The 22,561-nt window shown below is 35.2% G+C and overlaps 1 protein-coding gene across 1 annotated transcript in view; it reads left to right on the top strand.

Moving 5' to 3' along the window:
• The window catches only part of LOC144442972 (small subunit processome component 20 homolog), a 54,908-nt gene that overhangs the window by 11,057 nt on the left and 21,290 nt on the right, over positions 1 to 22,561 (top strand). Inside the window, exons 17-39 of the mRNA XM_078132346.1 lie at positions 20 to 79; positions 530 to 652; positions 1,110 to 1,186; positions 1,839 to 2,150; positions 2,828 to 2,935; positions 3,360 to 3,450; positions 3,956 to 4,167; positions 4,788 to 4,933; positions 5,211 to 5,289; positions 5,971 to 6,100; positions 6,427 to 6,650; positions 7,465 to 7,661; positions 8,549 to 8,687; positions 8,934 to 9,021; positions 10,454 to 10,527; positions 11,494 to 11,617; positions 16,329 to 16,484; positions 17,409 to 17,570; positions 18,411 to 18,548; positions 19,948 to 20,219; positions 20,903 to 21,015; positions 21,700 to 21,782; positions 21,899 to 22,038. Of these exons, the coding sequence (XP_077988472.1) occupies positions 20 to 79; positions 530 to 652; positions 1,110 to 1,186; positions 1,839 to 2,150; positions 2,828 to 2,935; positions 3,360 to 3,450; positions 3,956 to 4,167; positions 4,788 to 4,933; positions 5,211 to 5,289; positions 5,971 to 6,100; positions 6,427 to 6,650; positions 7,465 to 7,661; positions 8,549 to 8,687; positions 8,934 to 9,021; positions 10,454 to 10,527; positions 11,494 to 11,617; positions 16,329 to 16,484; positions 17,409 to 17,570; positions 18,411 to 18,548; positions 19,948 to 20,219; positions 20,903 to 21,015; positions 21,700 to 21,782; positions 21,899 to 22,038 (3,248 nt within the window). The remainder of the gene's footprint in view (positions 1 to 19; positions 80 to 529; positions 653 to 1,109; positions 1,187 to 1,838; positions 2,151 to 2,827; positions 2,936 to 3,359; positions 3,451 to 3,955; positions 4,168 to 4,787; positions 4,934 to 5,210; positions 5,290 to 5,970; positions 6,101 to 6,426; positions 6,651 to 7,464; positions 7,662 to 8,548; positions 8,688 to 8,933; positions 9,022 to 10,453; positions 10,528 to 11,493; positions 11,618 to 16,328; positions 16,485 to 17,408; positions 17,571 to 18,410; positions 18,549 to 19,947; positions 20,220 to 20,902; positions 21,016 to 21,699; positions 21,783 to 21,898; positions 22,039 to 22,561) is intronic.

Raw genomic sequence — 22,561 nt, 5'->3', positions numbered from 1 at the left:
TACTAATTCTACATTACAGGTGTGCAGTCTATCGTTGTCTATACTTGTACAGCTTCACTCAAAGCTGACTACACTTGAGGTAATGTTCACCAATGATGCAACCTTCATTCTGTTCAAAGATCCTATAATTTAATTTATATGCAAATATCGCATTTTAATTTGATTGTGTCAATCATGTAGCCATTTCTCACAATAAAAGCTATTAGAAGTAAGTTGACTGTAAATTGAAACCTTGCATTTTCTCTTTGCACATCGGTCAGAAATAATGGCAAATGTTGAGGTGAAAATTTCAAACTCATCCCTGCATGTCAATGAAACATTTTTGCATGAAATATGTATTCATATCAAATTACAAAGAAATATGAGGGATGTGTATTTGTTCAAAAGTTTGCAAATTACAGCTCAAATTCACTTATGTTTAGGACAATATATACTTATGATAAAAAGGTTGCAGGAATTTTTATGTCATTTCTAAGAAGTCATTATATTCAGTTGTGTGGTTGTTCATTTGCTTTCATTTACACCACAGGATGACGGTGTTTTCCTAGTGTGTTTACAAGCCGAGAGAGTTCCTGTCACGTTACATGACTATCGAGAAAAACTGAAACATTTACAACAGTTAATGTTTCTATCGAGAAAACATTACCCACAGGTATGTAAATATGTACTTCACTGGCAAGGTGGAACAGAAATCTTGGGACAATGTTGGTATCTGTCTAGTATTTACTGCTATGTTTGAACGGACTGATATAGCTGTGTATGTGTATAGATGTTAAACCACTGTAGTGGAGTTGACATTATAAGACATGCCTCATCAGTGTTGTCTGAACCTATGCTTATCATAGAGATGTAATAAACAAAAGTTTGTGCTTGTGTGTTGGTTGAGGGCACATGTCATCTGCACCTGTACAGTGGCTGTAATAAACATAAAGTTCATATGGGTGTAGTGGTTGAGGTCGCATGTACTTGCAGGAGTGTGATTCCATTTGATGGATGGATATAGGCAGTGATGGGTACAATGTGAAACTCAAAATTTAGAAATCTGATGAAAACACACTCTTCCTGCACTTTATATCCATATATATATATTGTTATCTTTTTATTCACAGGTTCCATTACTGTACTTGTTAGGCAATCTGTATGTTAACCTCAGTTTGTTATGGGAACCAGTTAAGAAAATGATCAAGTAAGAAGATTTATGTTGATCAGTTCACACTTTCATAATTTGATCAAGAAAGTACTTGTATAACTTTCACACCACTGCAAATAGATCACATAGATTTATAGACCTGCTCACACTATGACAAAAAAAATCACTTTATTCTGTCCTGTCATGCTGTTGTCCTTACTTTGATTTCCCAGAAGACACACAAAGCTGAACAATAGTGTATGTGTGTGTGTAATATACCTAGTAACAGTTGTTTGTATTGATGTCAAGTTTAATATTGTACCCCATAAGTATATACAGCTTGTGAGCATATCAATTATTTTTCCCTGAAGTATAATATTAAGTTATAATATGTATTTGATTTCCAGAATGAGTTCAAACACAAGTGCTCTTTTTCTGCTTTGGAAAAATAGATCTTTTGTATGTATCATAGTGTTTTACAAGTGTGATGCATAGTGTAAAAATGAGATTTTCTCACCTGCTCAGAATGTGAATATTCCAACTACTTTGTATTAATACATTCTTTTACCACAGCCAACGGTTCTTATTATGTATGAGTAATAGTTCACCTGTTCAACAAACATTGTCAAACTGTCCATTTGCTGGCTTTACCACTAGATGGCGATGTTTAAGAATTTCTCAATTACAAAATGTACTTTGTTTTAAACAGGAGTTTGGCCTATGAAATGAGTGGTGACGAGTTTTGGAAAATATTGAGTGAACATCTGAAGGAAACAATTGATAAAATACAAAATACAGCATCACAGACAAACGAAAGTGTTTCCATGTCAACTTCACCTGAGGGGAATCCTGCCGACCTATCGGAACTGTTTCTACATTATTTTGATAAATTCTGTAAATCTAGCGATAAACCAAATCATTTTAAACACAGACATTCAATACTAAATGCATTGACAAGTTTTGCTGACAAAGCGGAATCCAAGTCTAGAATTCTGTCACCAATCCTCCATCAGTTCATAAGGTAGGTATTCTTTAAATTGAGTTTACACATCTTTTCGGAATAAATTTTGCTGTACTTGAAAAGATACTTCTTGTATTATGCTATACTCAAGCCAAGTTATTGTCTTTGAACAGAAAAATATGGATTATATACCCTGGTCGTTCCCCGTCACGACAACCCATGTCTGCGTCACTGGTTTGCAGTGATCGAATATTGAATATTGCAGTGCACTGAATATTCATGACTGCTTAGCATTTTAATATTTCCTTCAGAGAAGTAGTCGTGAATATTCAGGGTGCAACCAATAAATATAGGAAGTAAGCACTTAGGAGTCATGAATATTCAGTGTGCATCTAATGAATAATCCTGTCTGCTAAGACCCATAATGCAATGGTGCATCACATAAAGAACAAGGTGAAAAAGACTTTCAATTTCTTGTTTCTTGGCATCCAAGTGAAATTTATGTGATGTGAAATCATGAAATGACTCGCCACAGAATTCGAAGTTTATGTAAATACCTTTATTTTCTGGAGTGGTGTTTCTCTTTAATGCTACTGGTCCCCTTTTTTCAAGTGTTGGATACAAGTCTAATAGTAGAATAATAGGAAGTATTTCACAAAATAAGTCAGTATGATGTACCTTCCTTTACACACAAGGTATTGTCGTAAAATGCATATTTTGTAACACTTTTACCCAAGAAATGAGTATGAACCAACTGATGAAATCATTGCCAGTACACAAGACTTGAGAGTTGATGCAGTAGATGTGAAAACAGTGTCCAAAATTGAAAGAAGACAAGCTATCAAGTAAGTGTGTACGATGTTTGTAGTGACTCAAGGTAATAAGCACTTAGGAGTCATGAATATTTATGTTCAGCTATTGCATATTCATATATGCTGACTCCCATGATGCAGTGCATGCCTACTGACGGAAACAAAATCAAATGAGGAACAAGTCTCTGCACTTGTATGTAAAGTAAGTGGTGTGAATTCATGAAGTGAATCTCCAGAACCCAAATTTATAAAAACAACTTAGTGTGAAGGAATGACTGTTTACTCTTATTTTGTAATGACTCCAGAATATACTAAAACAGCTGTTCAACAAGGAAAATGTATTGACTGTAAAGCTATAGCGGTAATGACTAGGACATTGACGGTTACATTACGTACAACTAGAGTCAACTCGTACCAGATATTAAGATTGGGATATATAATATTACTTTGTTTGTAGGTCACTGGTTGATTATCTGGCTGTATTCTCCAAATTCAAGGACCCCAAATCATTATATCAAGAACCAAAGCTGAAAGAATTGTACATGAAGGTAAACTGATGTTAAAAAATATTGAACTTTTTAAAAAGAAATGATAACAAATGTAGTTACTTGTTACAGAGAGGCAGGGAGGGAGGGAGGGAGGGAGGGAGGGAGGGGGGGGAGGGAGGGCGGGAGGGAGGGAGGGAGGGAGAGAGAGAGGGAGAGAGAGAGAGAGAGAGAGAGAGAGAGAGAGAGAGAGAGAGAGAGAGAGAGAGAGAGAGAGAGAGAGAGAGAGAGAGAGAGAGAGAGAGAGAGAGAGAGAGAGAGAGAGAGAGAGAGAGAGAGAGAGAGAGAGAGAGAGAGAGAGAGAGAGAGAGAGAGAGAGAGAGAGAGAGGGGGGGGGGGCACATACTTACTATAATTACAACTGGCTACAGGGAGAGACGTACAGATGGAGATATGCAGATATCTCAGTATTTGATAATTTTTTATGTACAAAAATTGAATGTAATAACAATTCAGACTGTCTTTTTATCCAAATGCCACAGTCATTTTTTATGTTTCCCTGTTTCAGTTACTGTGTCATCCAGATGCTAGAGTACAACAATTGTCACTAGACTGTGTACTGACTTACAAATATAAATACTTACTACCTTACCAAGATAATCTAAAGAGGGTGTTAGAGGTAAAGAGTTTTAGTGATGAACTGGTGGCATTTAGTCTGGAGGAAGACACTGGTATAGTGAATGCTGAACACAGAGAACAGTTCCTACCTCTCCTTATGAAGTAAGCTGTAACTTTGTATGAATGAATTAACTCTTTGTGAGGTTTTTTTGACATGCAAGTCAAATGTCATGGAAAAATGACTTATCTGTTATTTGTTTGTCAAAGGTTTTACTAAAACACCAACAGAGCTTTACTTTCTATTGTCATTATGTGGAAGAGATCTTGTTTAACATTAGTTTGGAATGAAGCTTACAACCTAAAAATTGATTTCTGTTGTAAAGTGGCTATATAGATGAGGATTGGGTATTTATTTTGGATTTCAAATTTATAAAAAATTGTTACCATGGCTTCCTACTTGAAAAATCAGTGTGAAGCAACATTGACTAAGTCTAGTGTTTATAACTCAATACATTACAAAAAGGCTAAAAAATCTGTAAAAAGCTTGTTATTGTACAAAGTGTACGTATGGTAACAAATATTTGACACGTTTATTAATCTTTAGCAATTTATTGAGTTTATACAAACACAGACTTAGCACATGTTGTTTCAAATTGATTCTTCAAGCAGGAAACTGATAAAGTGTTTTATAAATTAAAAATCCAAAATAAATATCCAATCCTCATCCGTATAGCCACTTTATAAATATCACTATAATTGACCATTTGTTTGATTGTATACAGAGTGTTGTATGGTAGAATATTGAGTAAAGGCCATGGAGGTCGATCAAAGAAGTCTATGATTCTAAGATTTCTTGGTGGATGTCAATCATCAGAGTTGTCCCAGTTTATGGAATTGATTCTAGAACCAGTCAAGGAATGGACTGAAGGTAAAGTAGTGTTTTCAGATATTGACTATCTTGTACTGCTGTTTTCAGTTACTGTTACCCCAGAGAAATGTTTGTCAGCATGAACTTAACATTGTGCAGGTCATTGTGGAGTGACCTTTCCCCATGATAGTGTGATTTCATGATACACTGATCAAACGATAATTGATATACAGTGTTTCTGTGAATTCTATAATTAGTTGTTGTCATTATATACACATTTCCAAACTACATCTTTTCTTGAGATATTTCAAAAGAACTTTATGTTCTGATCTTTCAGAGGCTGTCAGCATAGATGTTAGTGGAACAGAGGAAAGTTTAAACCTGACTTCATTTGTACCACTCAAGAAACTCCAAAGGTAAGGCTGCTTGTCGTTTTTTATCAAGAAATTATTACAGGTGATGAGAGGTCTGTATTGATATATTTACTGCACAAGTCAGATGAATTGAATTATGACTTTGACAAAGTTTCAGTGAAACACTTTTTTTATGAAATTTACAAAGTTGTTAGACAGGTAACAAGTTTTTGAGTATTCTTGTAGAATTATTCAAGTTTAGCTACCCTGTCAAAACATAGCAAAAAAAAAAGAATGTAGAGATTAAAATAAATGAATTAAAGATTATAATAAAAAATTCAGGAATGTTGCAACAAGTAAAAGGATTGCACAATACATATTCAATTAACTTGTTTCAGGAATAATGATTGTCAAAAGTGGCTAGCTTGGAATCTGCAAGTTCAAGCCTTGCCCTGATGTTTGTTCCTGAATGGCTTAAGTCTTTTGGACAAGATTTGAACCACGATTGTGCTCCCCTCGGAGTTGAAGTGTATAGGGTTATTTTGCCACTATTGGTCTATGTGTAGATGTTGGAGAGAGACTCTCTCCAATGTCTATGGTCTATGCAAAACTAAATGATTATGCATCGCTTTGAGCAGTGTAGGAAAGTGATATGTGGAATTTACACTACAGCTTTTTGTATATGATGATTTTATGTTCTCCAGTATTTCTAACATGTTTAATATAATATGTTCTGTGTTCCAGCATCTTAGAAGTATGCAGTATGTTACTGGGTAAACTATACCATGTCATGGAACCATATCTGTCGTCTATATTACATGTCATTTTACAGTGTACAGCTAGAGTTACCATCATACTGGAACAGAGAACATTGGTAAGTGTCATGTTCTGTAATAGTAAACCTGGCAGAAATTACAGTATTAAACACAGATGTTAGCAGACTATTGTACTCTCGCATTTTATAGGTTAACACACGTACACCTAATTGCACAGCTAAATAATTTTCTCAGCAAGGTGATACAGGAATCATAGTTACATTGAATAATGGGAAATATTTGTGTCTTATTTTCTCAAGACCATCCAAAATACTAAATGCATTAGATAAACATTTGAATCGTTGCCATAATCCTTCTATTTGTTATGGAAAGTTTTTTCCAGAGCAAGAGATTCAATTTCAAAGTTTAAACATCCATGTTTCAGGTTCACCCAAAACATCTGAAGGCTTTAAGGAAACTACGTCAACTTGGAGTTGAGACTTTAACTCAGTTTTTCAGCCAATGTGACGAGTACAAGTATACAGACTGTGAATTAGAAGCCATGTTTCATGGTATCATACACCCAGTGATTGGACGTCTACCACAAGAGGGTGTGTATAGTCCTACTGGGTTGCTGAAATTAGCATATATCTGGACAACCAAGCAAAGGTAAATATAATTTGGAAATTCAACATACAGAAGTTTTTTTAGCACAACTGAACAGGTTTGATAGTGCATGGTAATGTATCTGTCTGTCTGTCTGTCTGTCTGTCTGTGTGCATGTGTGCGTGCATCTGTATGTATGTGTATGTATGTATGTATGTATGTATGTATGTATGTATGTATGTATGTATGTATGTATGTATGTATGTATGTATGTATGTATGTATGTATGCATTCATGCATGCATGTGGAAAACTTAAGTCAAAGACTGATTGGCCATTTGCTTGGTACTAGTATTTGATTTGGATGTTACTTAGGGTGTCTAGTTGGGAAAATGTGCAAATGAAAATGATCACACCATACTGTGTGCAATTTGAGTACAAAAATGTCACAGTGATATTTGCTAACTGAAATGTGGTGGACAGACTTAGCCCTTGAGACAATTTAGTTTGTCTTGTTCAATCTAGTTCAATCTATCAACATCAGACACTACAATCCCCAGATGAACAGAAATGAGGGCATCAAACTACCTAACATCTACAATCGTCTGATCATACCGCCACCTAGTGGTCAGCTGCAACTTACAAAATTTGTCATTCAGATGAGGATCATTAACTAGAGACAGATTGTAAGAGCAATACTAAAAAACTTTGAACTGCTTGTGTGTTATAACCTGTAAATCCAGTTCACTCCAGTTCAACCCAGTTCAATCCAGTGCAATCCAGTTCAATCCAGTTCAAGGTACATGTAACTGTTAGTGTACCTCACATCCATGCAGACCATTACAATACTAACAACCTTTATGATTTTATTTGTCTAGATTTCATCCATTACTTGTCTACCATCTGAAAGATCAACACCAACTTCAAGTTCTTGGTCAAATAATGAATTTATTGTCAGCCAAGCAGGTAGCATCATCTGTGACAACAATGACCACAGATATCATAGATAACTTGCTTGTCGACCCTGATGATGAAGAGGATAAGAAAACCGCGGCCTTACCACAGAAATACATCAGTACAGGTTAATTTTATATCCTAAATCTGGAAACTCACATCACTTGTGTCTAAGTGTATTGTACTACAAATCAGGAAATAGTCATACAGGGAAAACAGTAGCCTGAATGATTTGTCACAGAGGGCGCTCCATTTCTTGCTGACAACAATATGTGTCACCAAGAAGTGGAATGCCCATGGCGATGGGTCTTTCAGTCTGTATAAACATGGAACTAAAATAGTTATTGAGAGAATGGTTGAATGGTATGGGTATGAAAACTATTGTCAGTTTAGACAACAAGTTTGTAGTCTTTCTGTAACAGAACTAACCCGTTATTTTTGAGTTATGATGACTAGAAGAGGTATTGATTAGGTGGAGTGGGGGGGGGGGGGGGCTGCTTGTAATCTACACATTGCTGATTGGTCCAACTGCTACCATGTACAACAGAACGAACTGAGGCTCAAATTCCATTCCATTATTGAGGTGATATGACTAGAAGAGGTATTGATTAGGTGGTGATGGTGGGGGGGGGTGGGGGGGGGTGGGGGGTGCTTGTAATCCACACATTGTTGATTATTATGGAATCCTGGTGACTAGAGTTATAGAGGACCCTTCCTCACCCTAGAGTTTGTTTGTGTTTGTGTGTGTTTTCACGTCGCTGATCAGTCCAACTGCTAGTATATGTTCCAAACCAGCTAAACTTCTTGAGCAAGATTTGAACCGTCTTGCAAATTGGATTTAATACCGTAATTATTGAAATGGATACTTGGTAGGATGTGATTGTTATGTGACAAATTAAATCATATGCACCTAGTACTCCAAGAAGGACTGTCTAATCTTCTTGGAGTTGATTTAGAAATTTTTGTATAAATTAAATCTAGTAAGTAACTCAGGTTTCTCTACAACAGATACTGGTAGCAGACAGTGTGTTCTTTTACCATACATACCAACCATACTGCAACACCTAAAACAAGTTATCCAAGCCAGCTCTAGGAAAGGCAAACAAAAAATGACATTGCCAATGAAAGAACTGCAAATATTATCAAAGTAAGTCTTCATTTTACTGTTAATAACAGTGCAACTGTATTTTATTTTTTTGTAATTAATTAGTAAATGTAAGAAAATGGTGATTCAACATTGAAGTTAAAAAAATTATATTGGGTTAGTGTGAAAATCTAAAATGTGAAAACCAGTTGTCTAGTAGATCTGTGAAAAAGTAAGTCTTCATTTTACTATTAATATATGTAGTTGTTGAATGATCTGCACTGATTTTTTCTTTCTGTCACTTCGTAGGTTGAGTATTTTTGTGTCTGATGGGGACCAGTGTGATCAGCTGACTCAGTTGTTATTACCAATAGTAAATCTTGTGCAAAATAAACAGGTAAACAATCAACAAATTTACATCAAACGTACAAATAAACAAATTCTGTATGTCAAAATTACAATACTACAAATTGGTGACCTGCTAAATATTCATTTGTAGCAGACACAGTATGGTTACTAGAATATTGTTAATGATGCTGTGTACATTGAATGATGATGTGTACATTGAATGATGCTGTGTACATCAAACAGTGATGTGTACATCAAATAATCCTGTGTACATCATAGGACGCTGTGTACATCTCACTTGGGAGCCAACAAATCGAAACGTTAGAATATGTTACACCGCATGAAGTCAAAACATTACCAAATATCTAAATAATCATTTTTATTCAACTCTTATCAACCAGATGTCAACATGGTCATTCTAAAATTGCCGTGTAATATTCTGTTAATAGTATTCTAGTGTTTAGGTATCTATCTGACCATAGACTCTGCATGTAGGGTCTGCGAACTGACCCATGTCTTCAGACTTTCCGTGGTGCCTACTAACTACTAGATTTTAACTGATTGACTCCCAAATTAAAAAGTTAACATAGATGTACACAGTAAAGATTTAACATCACCCTAGAAATCAAACTATGTTGTGTCTGATACCGTGAAACTCTACTTCAATACAAAATACATGATAAATCTAGTAAGATTTACATTACAGCAGTTAATATCCAGATTCCAAATATATGTATCCCATTCAATTATTTCTAAGTTCCACAGGAAAGTTTTGGTCCTGTTTTTATGTTTAAGAAAAAATAAATTGAGTACAAAATGACAACCAAATGTCAAGGTAGCTAGCTGAAGTAATTTTCTTCCAATTTGAAATAAACTACTGAACAGTTGGTGTAAAGAAAACTAAAAGTATACATGGTGGACACCAAAAAATTAACAGTTACTGTATTTGATGTTGAAAAGTAGACATGTTGTTCGGAAAAGGAAAAAATTTGTGAATTTACTAATGAAAATTTCTACTCACAGTCAAAACATTTCTTGGAAGTGAATCCCAAGTTTTGCTGACATTTCATCAGCATCGTCAGGGGTGTACTACAATAGGTTATTGTCACATGTCTTAGAAGAGACATGAAGTGAGCTTGAGAGAAACAGCTAGGATCTCCATGTCTGCATCTCGGTTTAAAATGGGCTTCCTTTGATGAATACATATGGCTTCCTTCAACCTGCATCTGTAAAGTTGTTCTTCTTTGTCCAAGATCTTGAAATTTGATTGTGACACTACCCCCATTGCAGTACACCCCTGACGATGCTGGTGATACATCAGTGAAAATTAGGGTCTCGCTCCGAGAATTATTTTGACTCTGTGAGTAGAAATTTGTATTACTAAGGATGAACCCAGAGTCCATGAAAATTCATTCTTGTAAAAATTGAATCGTTAGATGTAGAGAAATGTTCTATAGATTATTAAATGCCTCTTTTTTCAGGAGCTTTTGGTTGATCTTCTGCGGACTATTCGAAAACTAGTCACCCACTGCAAAGAACCAAGGAATTTCATAAGGTAAAGACAGTGATGTATACTCTTCATTGTTGCCATATTTGGAAAGTCTTGTTTTTGGTCCCCTCACCTGTTGCTCCTCATGATAAATACCAAAATAAAATAAAATCACACAACTCAACTAATCCTAACCATAGAAATCTCTGCTTAACTGGTTTGTTTTACAGAGCTAGCAAGAATAGCGTGTTCTAGTTATAATATATAGTTTCAGTTAGGCATGATTACATTTTTCACGTCTCACATGTTGTTTGTTACAAAGTACATAAAAGAAAATGCAGACACTGATAGAGTGCAAGCATATACATTGATACATTTTGTCTCACTGTGAACACAAATCAACATCACTGTCAGATGAAACAAGGAAGATTCAAACACAAAACTTTATTTGTGTCCACAGTGAGATAAAATGTAACATTCATGTGCTTGCAAGCTATCAGCATTATTAGTGTCTGTAGTTTGTCTATGTAAATTGTAACAAAAAGAATGTTGTGTGAGATGTAAAAATCATTGTGTCGCTTTATTGAAAGTCGCTAGACTTTTTGGTTTTGTAATAAGTTTAACTGTGTGTTAAAAAACTTTGTCATTCATTTGATATCTATACCAAACTGATGAAAATTTTTGGACAAATACAAAATTTAACTTGACAATTTAAGTCAAAATATAGAAGTCCTTTTTTCTCATCATGTGAAAATAATAGATTCAGATACATCTACAGAATAGTTAGATTTTCAACCAAAAATTATATCATAATGGTAGAACGTAGGCAAACTTCCACCAAAGAAAATCTTTCGTTTTCTACACGCACTGAATATTCAATATTTCAAAATGGTTTGCCATGTATTCATTGAAGTCCAAATGTTTCACATACTTCCAAAGCTCTTTAGTTTATTACTATGTATGTTGTGTTCAGAACTGAAACATCCCAATAATACTCTCTATATTAATCATTCCATTTTTATCTTATTATAGGCCATGTAGTAAATTGTTGTCATGGTTACCAACAACAGTGACAAGATTGTTGTGTTGTGATATAATAAAATCATTTGGTGTCACTGACCCATCACTTCAAGACATATCTAATGTTGTCGTACAGGTAAGTTTTTCTACTGGAGGCCAACAGTGACAGTGTATAGTTTGATTGGACTTCTTTGTTTATGAAGCCTGTTATGTTTCACAATCTCTAATGGTGAAAACACAAAGTGAAGTTTGGTGGTGTAGTGATGCTCAAAAATTGTGGGTTTAATAGGGAATGGGCAAAAGTATGTGTATGTGTATGTGTATGTGTATGTGTATGTGTATGTGTATGTGTATGTGTATGTGTATGTGTATGTATGTATGTGTGTATGTGTATTTATATGTGTATGTATATGTGTGTGTATATATGTGTGTGTGTATATGTGTGTGTGTGTATGTATGTGTATATATATGTGTGTTTGTTTGTGTATGTATGTGTGTATGTATGTATGTATGTGTGTGTGTGTGTGTGTGTGTGTGTGTGTGTGTGTGTGTGTGTGTGTGTTTATGTCTGTGTTTATGTGTATGTGTATGTACAAACCTTTACATTTGCAGCAGTTTTTGTATATATTGATATCTGTACATTAGGCTGGTGGCCACGGTACTCTGAATAAAGCACATTACAAACAAATAGACATGTTTTGGATGTTTCTTGACCTCTCTGTACAGTGCCATGAGCTTGATATTGCTAAACATCTGGACTGTAGATTGTCTGTTCACCATGGTATTGAAGTTCAGTGTTTCAGCTTGAAGTAAACAATGTCGATTGTCATCCCAAAAAGGTGAACTCTATGAGTGAATATTCCAGATTATGAATTACTGCCTGTCTGACTATATATGTAAGATAATTGAACCTTGAATGGAATGGTCTTTGTGCTGTCTTACTTCAGTCATTTTAAAGTACTTTCATTGCTGCATCTGTTTGTTCTGTCAGCATTTGGAGAGGCATGCCCCACTCCATACTCCTCTTAGTTTGTCTTTGGAAATTTTTTACTACTGTAGTACATGCATTACAACATCTTGTCAGGAACAGTTTGTTATATACATTGATACAGTAGTGCTGTTTGATGCTGGTGATTCTTGTGTTCACTGAGTGCATACCCTCAGACAGCTGCCTGTGTGATCTGCAACAACAACTGTGACAGGCAAGTCATCAGTTAGTACCACAAAGGTCGGGCATAGCAATCCATCCTCTTCACTGTCAATACAGTATATGAAGTGACCCTTACTGTCAAATTTCTGTACTCTGTTATTACGTTGTGCTGCTATGTATAGGAATTCATCCCTGTCTACAGCCACTGATATTGGTCCATACAGAGCTCCATCTTCTTCCTCTTTAGTGCCAAATTTGTAAAGAAACTGAAAGTCTTGATTAAAGACTTGTACACAGTTGTTGTTAAAGTCTGGTATGTACAAGATTCCTTGTCTGCTGACACAAAGACGTGCAGGTCCTTTGAATTTAGCTGGTCCAGTTCCATAGCTGCCTACTGTAGTGATGTATTTGCCATTCTGGGTGTATTTTCTAATACAGTGTGTTGTCTTGTTAGTGTCCGCTCCTTCACCATCATAGTCAGTCACATAAACAGTACCATCTACAGGACTGATAGCTATACCATATGGATGCTTCATTTCTTTCTGTCCAAAGCATCTGATAAGTTTTCCATCCTCGTCACTCACAACTATTTGGTGGTTACCCCCGTCAGTCATGAAATAATTTCCATTATCTGACATGGCTATATCCATTGGTTGGAAGATTTTCTTAAACTGAGTGAATGTAATAAATCTAATGTGATTTCCATCCCCATCTACAACTTGTATCCCATTGTTCCCACTATCAGCCACGACAAATTGTCTTTTTTTGTTCATGATGACACTGCTTGGTCCATTAAAGCATCCTTTCTCACTCCCTTTCTGTCCTAGTGTCTTAACCAATCTTTTGGTGACAGGAATATTGAAAGGTGATCCATGTATTGGTTGATCTCCAATTGCCATGGTAACCTGATGATTGCCAGCCATCTCTCCTCTGACGGTGAAAACTAGTGTACCATCTCTGTTGTCAGTTACTTTGACATCTTGACTTGTTCCATCTGGTTTGCTAATCTCAACCTTCACAGTTGGGTTTGGTACAATGACTTTTCTTCCCTGGCTGTCTTTGGTTCTGATGACTATATCACTTGACTTCCCAACAAACAGCTTTATGGGAAGTTTGTCAGCAGTACACTGGGAGGCACATATTTTAGTAACTTTAGGTTTGAGAGCATCAGTGAGCTTGGGAACAGATGTTGACCTTTCAACTCTAACTCTTGGACTGGTGTCAGGTACTGCCTTTGGTAATGACCATGCTCCTTCAGTAGAAATTTCAGATCTCTCTGTCTTCAGTGTAGATGACTCTTCTACAGCATCAGTGTGCTTGGGAACAGCTGTTGACCTTTCACCTCTAAATCTTGGACTGGTGTCAATGACTGGTTTTGTTAATGACCATGCTCCTTCAGTAGAAATTTCAGATCTCTGTGTCTTCATTGTAGATGACTTTTCTGTGTGTTTATATTCTGATGTTAAGGCAGTCTGATTTTCTGTGCTACGTTTTCCAATAAAGGTAGCACCTTGGTCAATATTTCTACTCCCTGTTGTCACATCACCTTCCTCTGTTTTTCTACTCAGCAATCCCAGCATTCCCTCACTAGGAACATCTACAACTGGATTAAATTCTATCACATCTATGTTGATGCCAGGTTTGGTTTCCATAGTGATAAGGCCCTCAATATGCTGCTCTGTTTTCTGTTTTTTTGTCATTAGCTGGGCAGCATTCCCATAATGCATCAGTGCTTCTAGATAACCACATGTACTAGAAATGTTGCCATGTTTCATTTCCCATTCATCTATTTGAACCTCAGCGGTTTTCACTTTCTGTCCATACTCTGTCTTCAACTCCTCTACCAGTCTTTTCTCCTCCTTTCTTACTTTCTGTATGATATCTTCTGCTTTCTTTCTCACCTTCTTTTCTTCTTCTAGACACTTTATTTGTAGTTTGTCTCTGGTCTTTGTGGCGTCTGATTTACAAATTTCACTTTCATTTTCTTTCTTTCTCAGCTTTGCTACCATCTTTTTCAACTGTATGGTGTATTCATCTGCCGCCTCTTGTAGACCTCTGTGTACATGTTCAGCAGTACGGTGTTTCATAAAGGCACAGTCAGTACACACAGTAACCTTACAGGTCTCGCAATAATATTTGACTTCATTCTCTGGGTGAACATCGCAGTAAATTTTTTTTGGTAGTAACTGACTGGCAAGCTTTCCTTCTTTATACACTTCTAGAGTGATAATGGTGTGATTTCTACTCACTGCAACTTTTCTGTGAGGTTTGGTACATGAAGAACAAAAATTGACACTACAATCTACACACCTGTTTGTTGCTGTGTTTTCATCACATCCTTGACAAAGTCCTGGTTCTGACACATCTGTTGGTTGGCACCGCCCGGCTATATCAAGCAACGAGTTCATGAAGAAATTAGTTTTCAGATCAGTTACTTGACCATTAGGTAGCTCACAGGGTGTATCACAAACTGAACATTTTAACGTACCTTCTCTCTCGGCAATCTTCATCAGACATTCCTGACAGAAAGTGTGATTACATGGTAGCACTTTAGGATTCGTGTACTTTTCCAGACAGATCGTACAGGAAAGATAATCCTCTCCAAATTCTTTCAAAAAGGTTTCCAAATCTGGAATTGCAGTAGCCATTGTTGATGTACAGAATGTATGCTACTAAATAACACCAGAGCAGTTGAGTTGAATTCACAAGAATTATTTGCTCACGTGATCCCCCAGTTTGTAAATTTTGTTCAAACGAATCAAAAGCTCTTTTGTACTCGAGTCTGTTGCCATGGTTCACCAACCAAACATCGAACAATGAGGAATCATGTGAGAGGTCAGAGAATAAGCATTGTTCCTGTTGATAAAGTTACACTGGTAACATAGTTTGGTTGACAGGCTATCACATGCTATACTGTACAAAAGTTAATTTTTTTGTACTAGGGGTTGTGGTCATACAAACAAATAACAGTTGATGATTGATGAACATTTTTAACGTGTGTACATCTATTATATCATGATGTGGGGAGAGAATTTCATGACCCAAAATTGTCATTTACTACTCTTGGATTTATTTCCTTGAGTCTAAAGTTGAGTATGAAGAGACAAACAAGTTATTTGAATAAAATATCAGGAGTACTTCCTTATCCATGAAACAATATCTAGATGTAAATTTTATACACTTAGTAAGGGGTTGTTTACTAATTGAAGCTAAGGTCAGACATGGTGTACATTTGTACAAAATGAAGCTATGCCTTTACAGTGGGGGGGGGGGGGGGATAGAAATTCAAGAATACACAAGCCATGTTTGTTATAATGGTTAGGAAGTAATCGCATGATAGTTATTGCTATAGTCCAGTTTATATGTAATGTTGGAGAACTGAAACTTTAAAAAAAATTTTTTACAGAATAGAAAACTGATTATATATTTACTTTCACTTTGGTTTATTTTGGCTTGTGTCTATTTTATCAACATCACACAGTGGAAATGTATTCCTAGCAGTCTACTAGTCCAATCACAGTTTAGATGAATTACATTTTGTTGTTGTTTGTTGAGTTAGAGCTTGAAGTTAGACGATTAGTTTGGTACAAGGCAAGTCACTAGCTAGTTACTTGCCTTTTACCAAACCATACCTAGAAACTGAGAATAATTTTTCTAAGATTGAACGCTTAATTAAACTATATTCTCTTTGTAACAGTTGAATGCTGTCGACAGAAGACATTTAGAAGAGCCAGATTACACTGTTAGATTATCAGCATTTAAAACCATATTGTCCAAAATTGTTGCCATGGAAACCATTGATTTGGACTATATTTTGCCAGTTCTCAACAACTGCTTCTATTTCATCTCAAAGGTAAGTTTTCTGTTTCTGATAAAATTTTTGATTTATTTATTTGTTTATTTATTTAATAAATGTAAAAGTTATGAATAAATGTCCTCAATATCAACATTGTCCATAATGACGAAAATGATTTTTTTTTTACTGTAATATTTTTAGATGGAAAATGTTTCTAATAATCCTGTGCCCATTGTGAATTCCTGTATTTTAGTTCTAAACAATTTTAACTAAAAAAAAATAAGATTACTCACACTCCAGTGCCAAGTTATTCTGGTAAGGTTACATTGAATTGGACATTATGTAGTGACTATTTGGTACTTGTAATTTGTAGTTGTGTCTCCTTTGTAAGCAAAGTGTCCTTCAACTACTAGTATCTTTCATCTCTCGGCATTTACTAGTGGTAGTGAGTCCATTTCGGTGTCCATTTATTTCAGTCAGTTCTCAAATAAAATTGAATGAGAAAATGTATAAGTTCACAATTCTGAAATAGGGTAGAGATAGTCGACAAATGTCTTGTCTTGTCAGCTATTGTACAAAACGCCATAAAAAACAAATTGCCAAGTCAATTTTTCAAATTTTAGTAGTGATTTAAAAGTAGCCACATCTTTTGCCGCTTTTGTACATCTTGGTGGTAGTGAGTTCTATAGAGGTATGGTCCATGGGTAGAGTGAATAGCAAATGACTGAATGTTGTTTGCTAGGTGTGTGAAAATAAGACGCCAATAAAAATTAGTGAATTTTTTTTTACTGAGTGACTTCCTCATATCATGAACAAAATTCTTGGTGCCAATTTTTCTTATTGTTGCAGTTTTCTTGTCAAAAAATAAAAAAAGTTTTTTTTTTCAGAAAATCTCTCATGAAACTACATGAATTGTCATTCTTGTATGAAAATCACATACTTCTTGCATGATAATCTTGTTTTGTGTATCTTTTTTTTTAGATTGATGACATGTCTTTGCGTGATAATGCTGTCAACATATTGGATACACTGATACAGAAACTCAGTGATGATTCTGGTAAAGGTTCTAGCAAGGCATTTGATGTTTGTATTAATCAGATGATATTGCCAGCCATGATAGATGGACTCAGTAACAAATCTGAGGTAATGTATGCGTTTGTGCAGTATTACTCCTCAATGTTTTTCTGTTTTGTTTAGCCAAGAAAATATGAGTGACTTAAGGGGCCTTGTTAACTCTAGTGAAAGACACAAAATTATGAAAACACTTAAGGTCAGAACAGTTTCCAGCTAAATGAAGATAAATGTTGGGGAATATTATAATCATACCTGAGCAAACTTATTCTAAGAAAAAAATGGGGAAATAGTCAGAATTTTCTCTCATATTTTGAGACCCAATTGTGTAGATGTGTGTTGCTGTGATGTAGAGCAGTCATGATATAAATTCTATATTTCGTGTTTGAACATCTACAACTTGGCTTGCATGCGGTATATGATATATTATGTCATAAAGATGTGACCCTTAAGAAGTCAGATGTACTCGTATTTGAAAAATATGTACATATACAGACAGTACTGTGATATACCGCTCTGCTTGCAGAAATATGTCTGTGCTTTATAGGTGATGTTACATGATAAAGAAGATGGCTCAGTGTCATCATTCAAATCCTCATACAAGTTGTCCAGAGTCCTAAAATTTGTTATCACCTCTAGCAAAATTCAATTTGCTCACAGAGTTTTTTTGAAAAATGGAAATTAAACTGAAATTCCAATAGTCAACATATTGACTTTCTTGTGAAATGACTCCAACGGTTTTTTTGTTGCTAAAATAGTGGGACACTGATTTTCACACAGGTTGTTTGAATGTGAATGTGATATTGTTTGTTTGTTTGTTTGTTTGTTTGTTTGTCTGTCTGTCTTACAATTAGTAATAAGAAATGAATGCATAGGCTAACTCAGTTTTTTGTTTGTTTGTTTTACATACAGATAATTAGACACGAGTACATAGGACTTCTAACTCAGCTAGTGAAAACCTTCCCTGATAACAAGAAGTTTGAAGATTTGAAAGTTCTACGAGACGACAACATAGATAGGGACTTCTTTGAGAATATTAAACATTTACAGGTAAGGATTGACATCCAGATTGCAGTCATTTTGTACATCTGTAATATGTTTGAAAAGAGAGTGTTTTACTGTCTAGTAATTGGAGTACTTTTTGTGTGCCCTCTCTCTAAAAATCAAAACATTTGCTATGTATGTTGACATAGAACGCTTACAGTTGATGTAAGATGTTGTTACCATACATAGCTACTACTGTAGATTTCTGGTTAAAGTGACCATATGGATGAAGATTGGATATTTATTTTGGATTTTTAATTTATAAAACAATTTTATAATGGCTTCCTACTTGAAAAATTAATGTGAAACAACACTGACCAAGTCTGTGTTTGTAACTTTATAAATTGCAAAGAGACTGATAAATGTGTATAATGTTTGTTATTGTAAGTACAACAACCAATCTGATTAAAATCCGATGTAGATGTTGGCTAATCATTCATTGCTATTTTACCTTTGACCTTCGTAGTACATGTTTACGTTTTTAGCCTGATCACTGCCTCACGAGGGTAAAATAGCAATGTATGATTAGCCGACATCTACATCGGATTTTAATCAGATTGGTACAACAACAAACTATTTTATACGTTTTTTGAGCTTTTTGCAATGTATAGTCACATACACAGACATGGTCAATGTTGTTTCAAATTAATTTTTCAAGTAGGAAGCTATGATAAAATTATTTTATGAAATAAAAATCCAAATAAATACCAAATACAACCTTATTACCTTTTATTTCTTTTTGACCATGTGGGTAAAAAAAAGCAATTTTAAGTATTTGTCCATTTGCTGATGTTGATGTTGATGAAATATGTACAGACAGAAAACTCTGAAAAAAACATGAGTGTGTCTTTATGTATTTCATTTACTATTAAAATCTAATGTCAAAGTGTTTAGTAGTTTTACAGTCATTTTCATGTCATTTTACTGGCACCCAAAATCCATTAGTTATTGTAGATGATTTTTGTGTGTGTGTTAAGTTCAACCTGTACAACTGCTGACATCAGACATCAGACATCAGACCGTGGACGAACGAAACTTGTTACAAACAAGAAAAGTAAACAACTGAATTGGAAGTACAGAAACTTGTAGTACATTCCATCATTTGATAAGAACAGTTTTATGGCCTCTTTACGTAATAGTTTGCATTCACAAACAAATTAGAAGTTCCCCTGGCATTTCACGTACACATTTAAAGGCCATAAAACTGTTCTTCTCAAACCACGGTTTGTAATACAAGTGTCTGCCATTCCAACATGCTGTGCCAAGTGTTATTAATCCAATTCATTTATTTACTTTCCCTGTTTGTAACAGGTTCCAGTCGTTCACGGTCTGATGTCAGCAGTTGTAGCATACCCATGTTTTGTTGATGTATACACCATCCTAAACAAACTATTTTATTTCACAGCATCATCGTCAAATGAAGGCGCTTCGTTTACTAGTTCAGAAGTGTGAACAGAATCAGTTACATTCCTACAGTTTGAAGTCCTTTCTGTTACCAACAGCAACCAGTATTATCTTTGACGACAACCTCAGTAAGAATCTACAACTTGTTATGGATGCCACAGCAGCAGTGGGGGCCATCGCTAAGTGTTTACCATGGCAACCATATGTAAAACTCTTACAACAATATCTTGGTTTGCTTTTAAAGGAAACACAACAACAGAAGATTACTGTCAAGTAAGTGGTTATTAATTTTGTTTTTCTAAATTTTTTTTCCTTTTATTTTTCACTTAATCAAGGTACGTAGTAACCTCCTTATTATGAACTCATAATCTAACCTCGATATAATGAACGCATCAGGAGATGAAAATGTTTGTTATAATGAACTTTTTGTTATAGTATATGTACTCTATTTAAACTATAAGGTTTGGGATTTGAAGGAATGTTTTATTACTTTTACCATGCATATTAAAGCCAAGTTGAACAAAAAAATGGAATATAAACTCTGTTCGTTCTACGTCACAACAATGTGCATCTATGTCATGACAATGCTAATCTACGTCACTGGTTCTGCTGTGTTCTAAACAAGTCAAAACATTCAAAATTGTCATTACTTTCCCTAATTTTTTTCTTTGATATTACTGGTGTTGGTATAATTATGGTAATCTCCAATATTTGTCTTCATTCAGCCACATAATACTCATGACCTAATTATTTTGTCGCTATGAGTCACTAGACGAGTAGTGACAAAGCCTCCTTAGGTCACTCATATTTTCCTTGTCTGAACGTAGAAAAATATTGGGGAATAACATCTCTAATTATTTTGTAGGCTTCCATGGCTTATATACTAGTACCGATATACATATTTTTGTGTTTGCCATGTTTGATTTCATGTGAGACTTTCTGTATTTCCACTGTAGATTGTTAATGGTGATACTCGATGGCTTTCATTTCAACTTGGCAAGTTACAAAGTGAATAACGAGAAGTCTGGTGTTGGTGACAGTAATGGTGATGAAGACAATGTTAATACAGGTACAGTGTTAATTGGACTTGCAATGCTTTAACTGATCATGCAAGAATGTCCATAAAAATAAATATTTCCCTTACAATATTATTTTGAACAATAACATCCAATGTGTCATATTCTTGTTATCTACTTTGTGGTTATTTACAGAGAAATCATTGTGTGAGGGCGCCCTAACAAAACATAGTGTTCCCCAGAATATTTGAATATGGTTGATGAAGTATTACAATGTGAATCATCATGTCATGATCGAGTTTTGTAAAATATCAGGCAATAATCAATCAGCGTTGCTCATTGACGAATGAGATTGATTTTAAAGTAGGAGCTGGCCACCCGTGTAGTGGTTGTTAGCACCCTGATGTCCTAATCTTGAATAATTAAGAGTAATGAATAGTATCGGCTTTTCAATACGAGTAACGAGCCAGCCCCAGTCTGATCATCGTTCAAAATTGTATATACCATGTATAAAACATGTAACAACACACATTCCCTAGACATTCACACACATCCACACATACCAAGTTTATTACCAAAATCACCAGCTGCTCAGTGTTGTCATGGATTTTTATAAAGGAATCACTGTGTTGTTCACTGTATGCATTCCAGTTAGACAATAACCCCCACGAAGTTAGGGGGCCTTTTACACCCCTGTCTCGTCTTTAACATCATCATGATGCTTTTTCTTATTCCAGACACATCTGCAGAAGATGAGATGAAATACCATGTGATCGTTGACAACATTTTACCTAAACTAAACAAACTTCTGACACAAAAGGTAAGTCTTGTTAATATTAAGATCAAATTTCTCAACCATGAATGTCGTAACTGTTTTCTGATTATTTGCAAACGTCGTCAACAAACATGACGCGTGTACAATATTGTTTGTTACAGACTCAGAGTGATGATGAACATCGTTCAGTCCGCCGAAACATCGCTGCTGACAACGAGATAGTGAGAATACCTCTGGCCGTAGCTATGGTCCGGTTACTGATGGCCTTACCTCCAGCTGTCTGTAATCAACATTTATCAAGGTACGTATAGGCACGAATGTAGAAGCGTGGATGAACTGTACAATACATACACATTTGTAATCAAGCTAGGGAGTTAGGTTTCTGATAGGTTAGGGATAACAATAGGGTTAGACTCCCTAACTTAAATCAGATTTGTATCATCTACAATAAACAGACACTTTACATATGTCCCTATTATTTTATTAATTTTTTATGTATGTTTATTTAAGAGAAAAAATATCCATAAATAAAACAAAATTAAATGAACAGCCATTACACAATTTATGCACAGTTTGACAAATTTTCCACATCTACGTACATGGCTGACACATATAGCCATCAATTTATTGAATGGAATCCCTGTCTGTTTGCATGATAGGGGAAATTACATGTGCATCCGTATTACTGAGTAAGCCGAAACCGAAACAAGGTTTCACTTTTCAAAAAAAAATAATAATAATATAGAAGATTTTTAGGGTGCCTAATCAGAGCAGAGCTCAAGAGTGCAGAATACCTTCCTCTATAAACTTTTGCTTACAATGTT

Source organism: Glandiceps talaboti, chromosome 12, assembly GCF_964340395.1.
Source record: "Glandiceps talaboti chromosome 12, keGlaTala1.1, whole genome shotgun sequence".
Taxonomy (NCBI): domain Eukaryota; kingdom Metazoa; phylum Hemichordata; class Enteropneusta; family Spengelidae; genus Glandiceps; species Glandiceps talaboti.
This window is presented reverse-complemented; position numbering and strand designations above follow the sequence as displayed.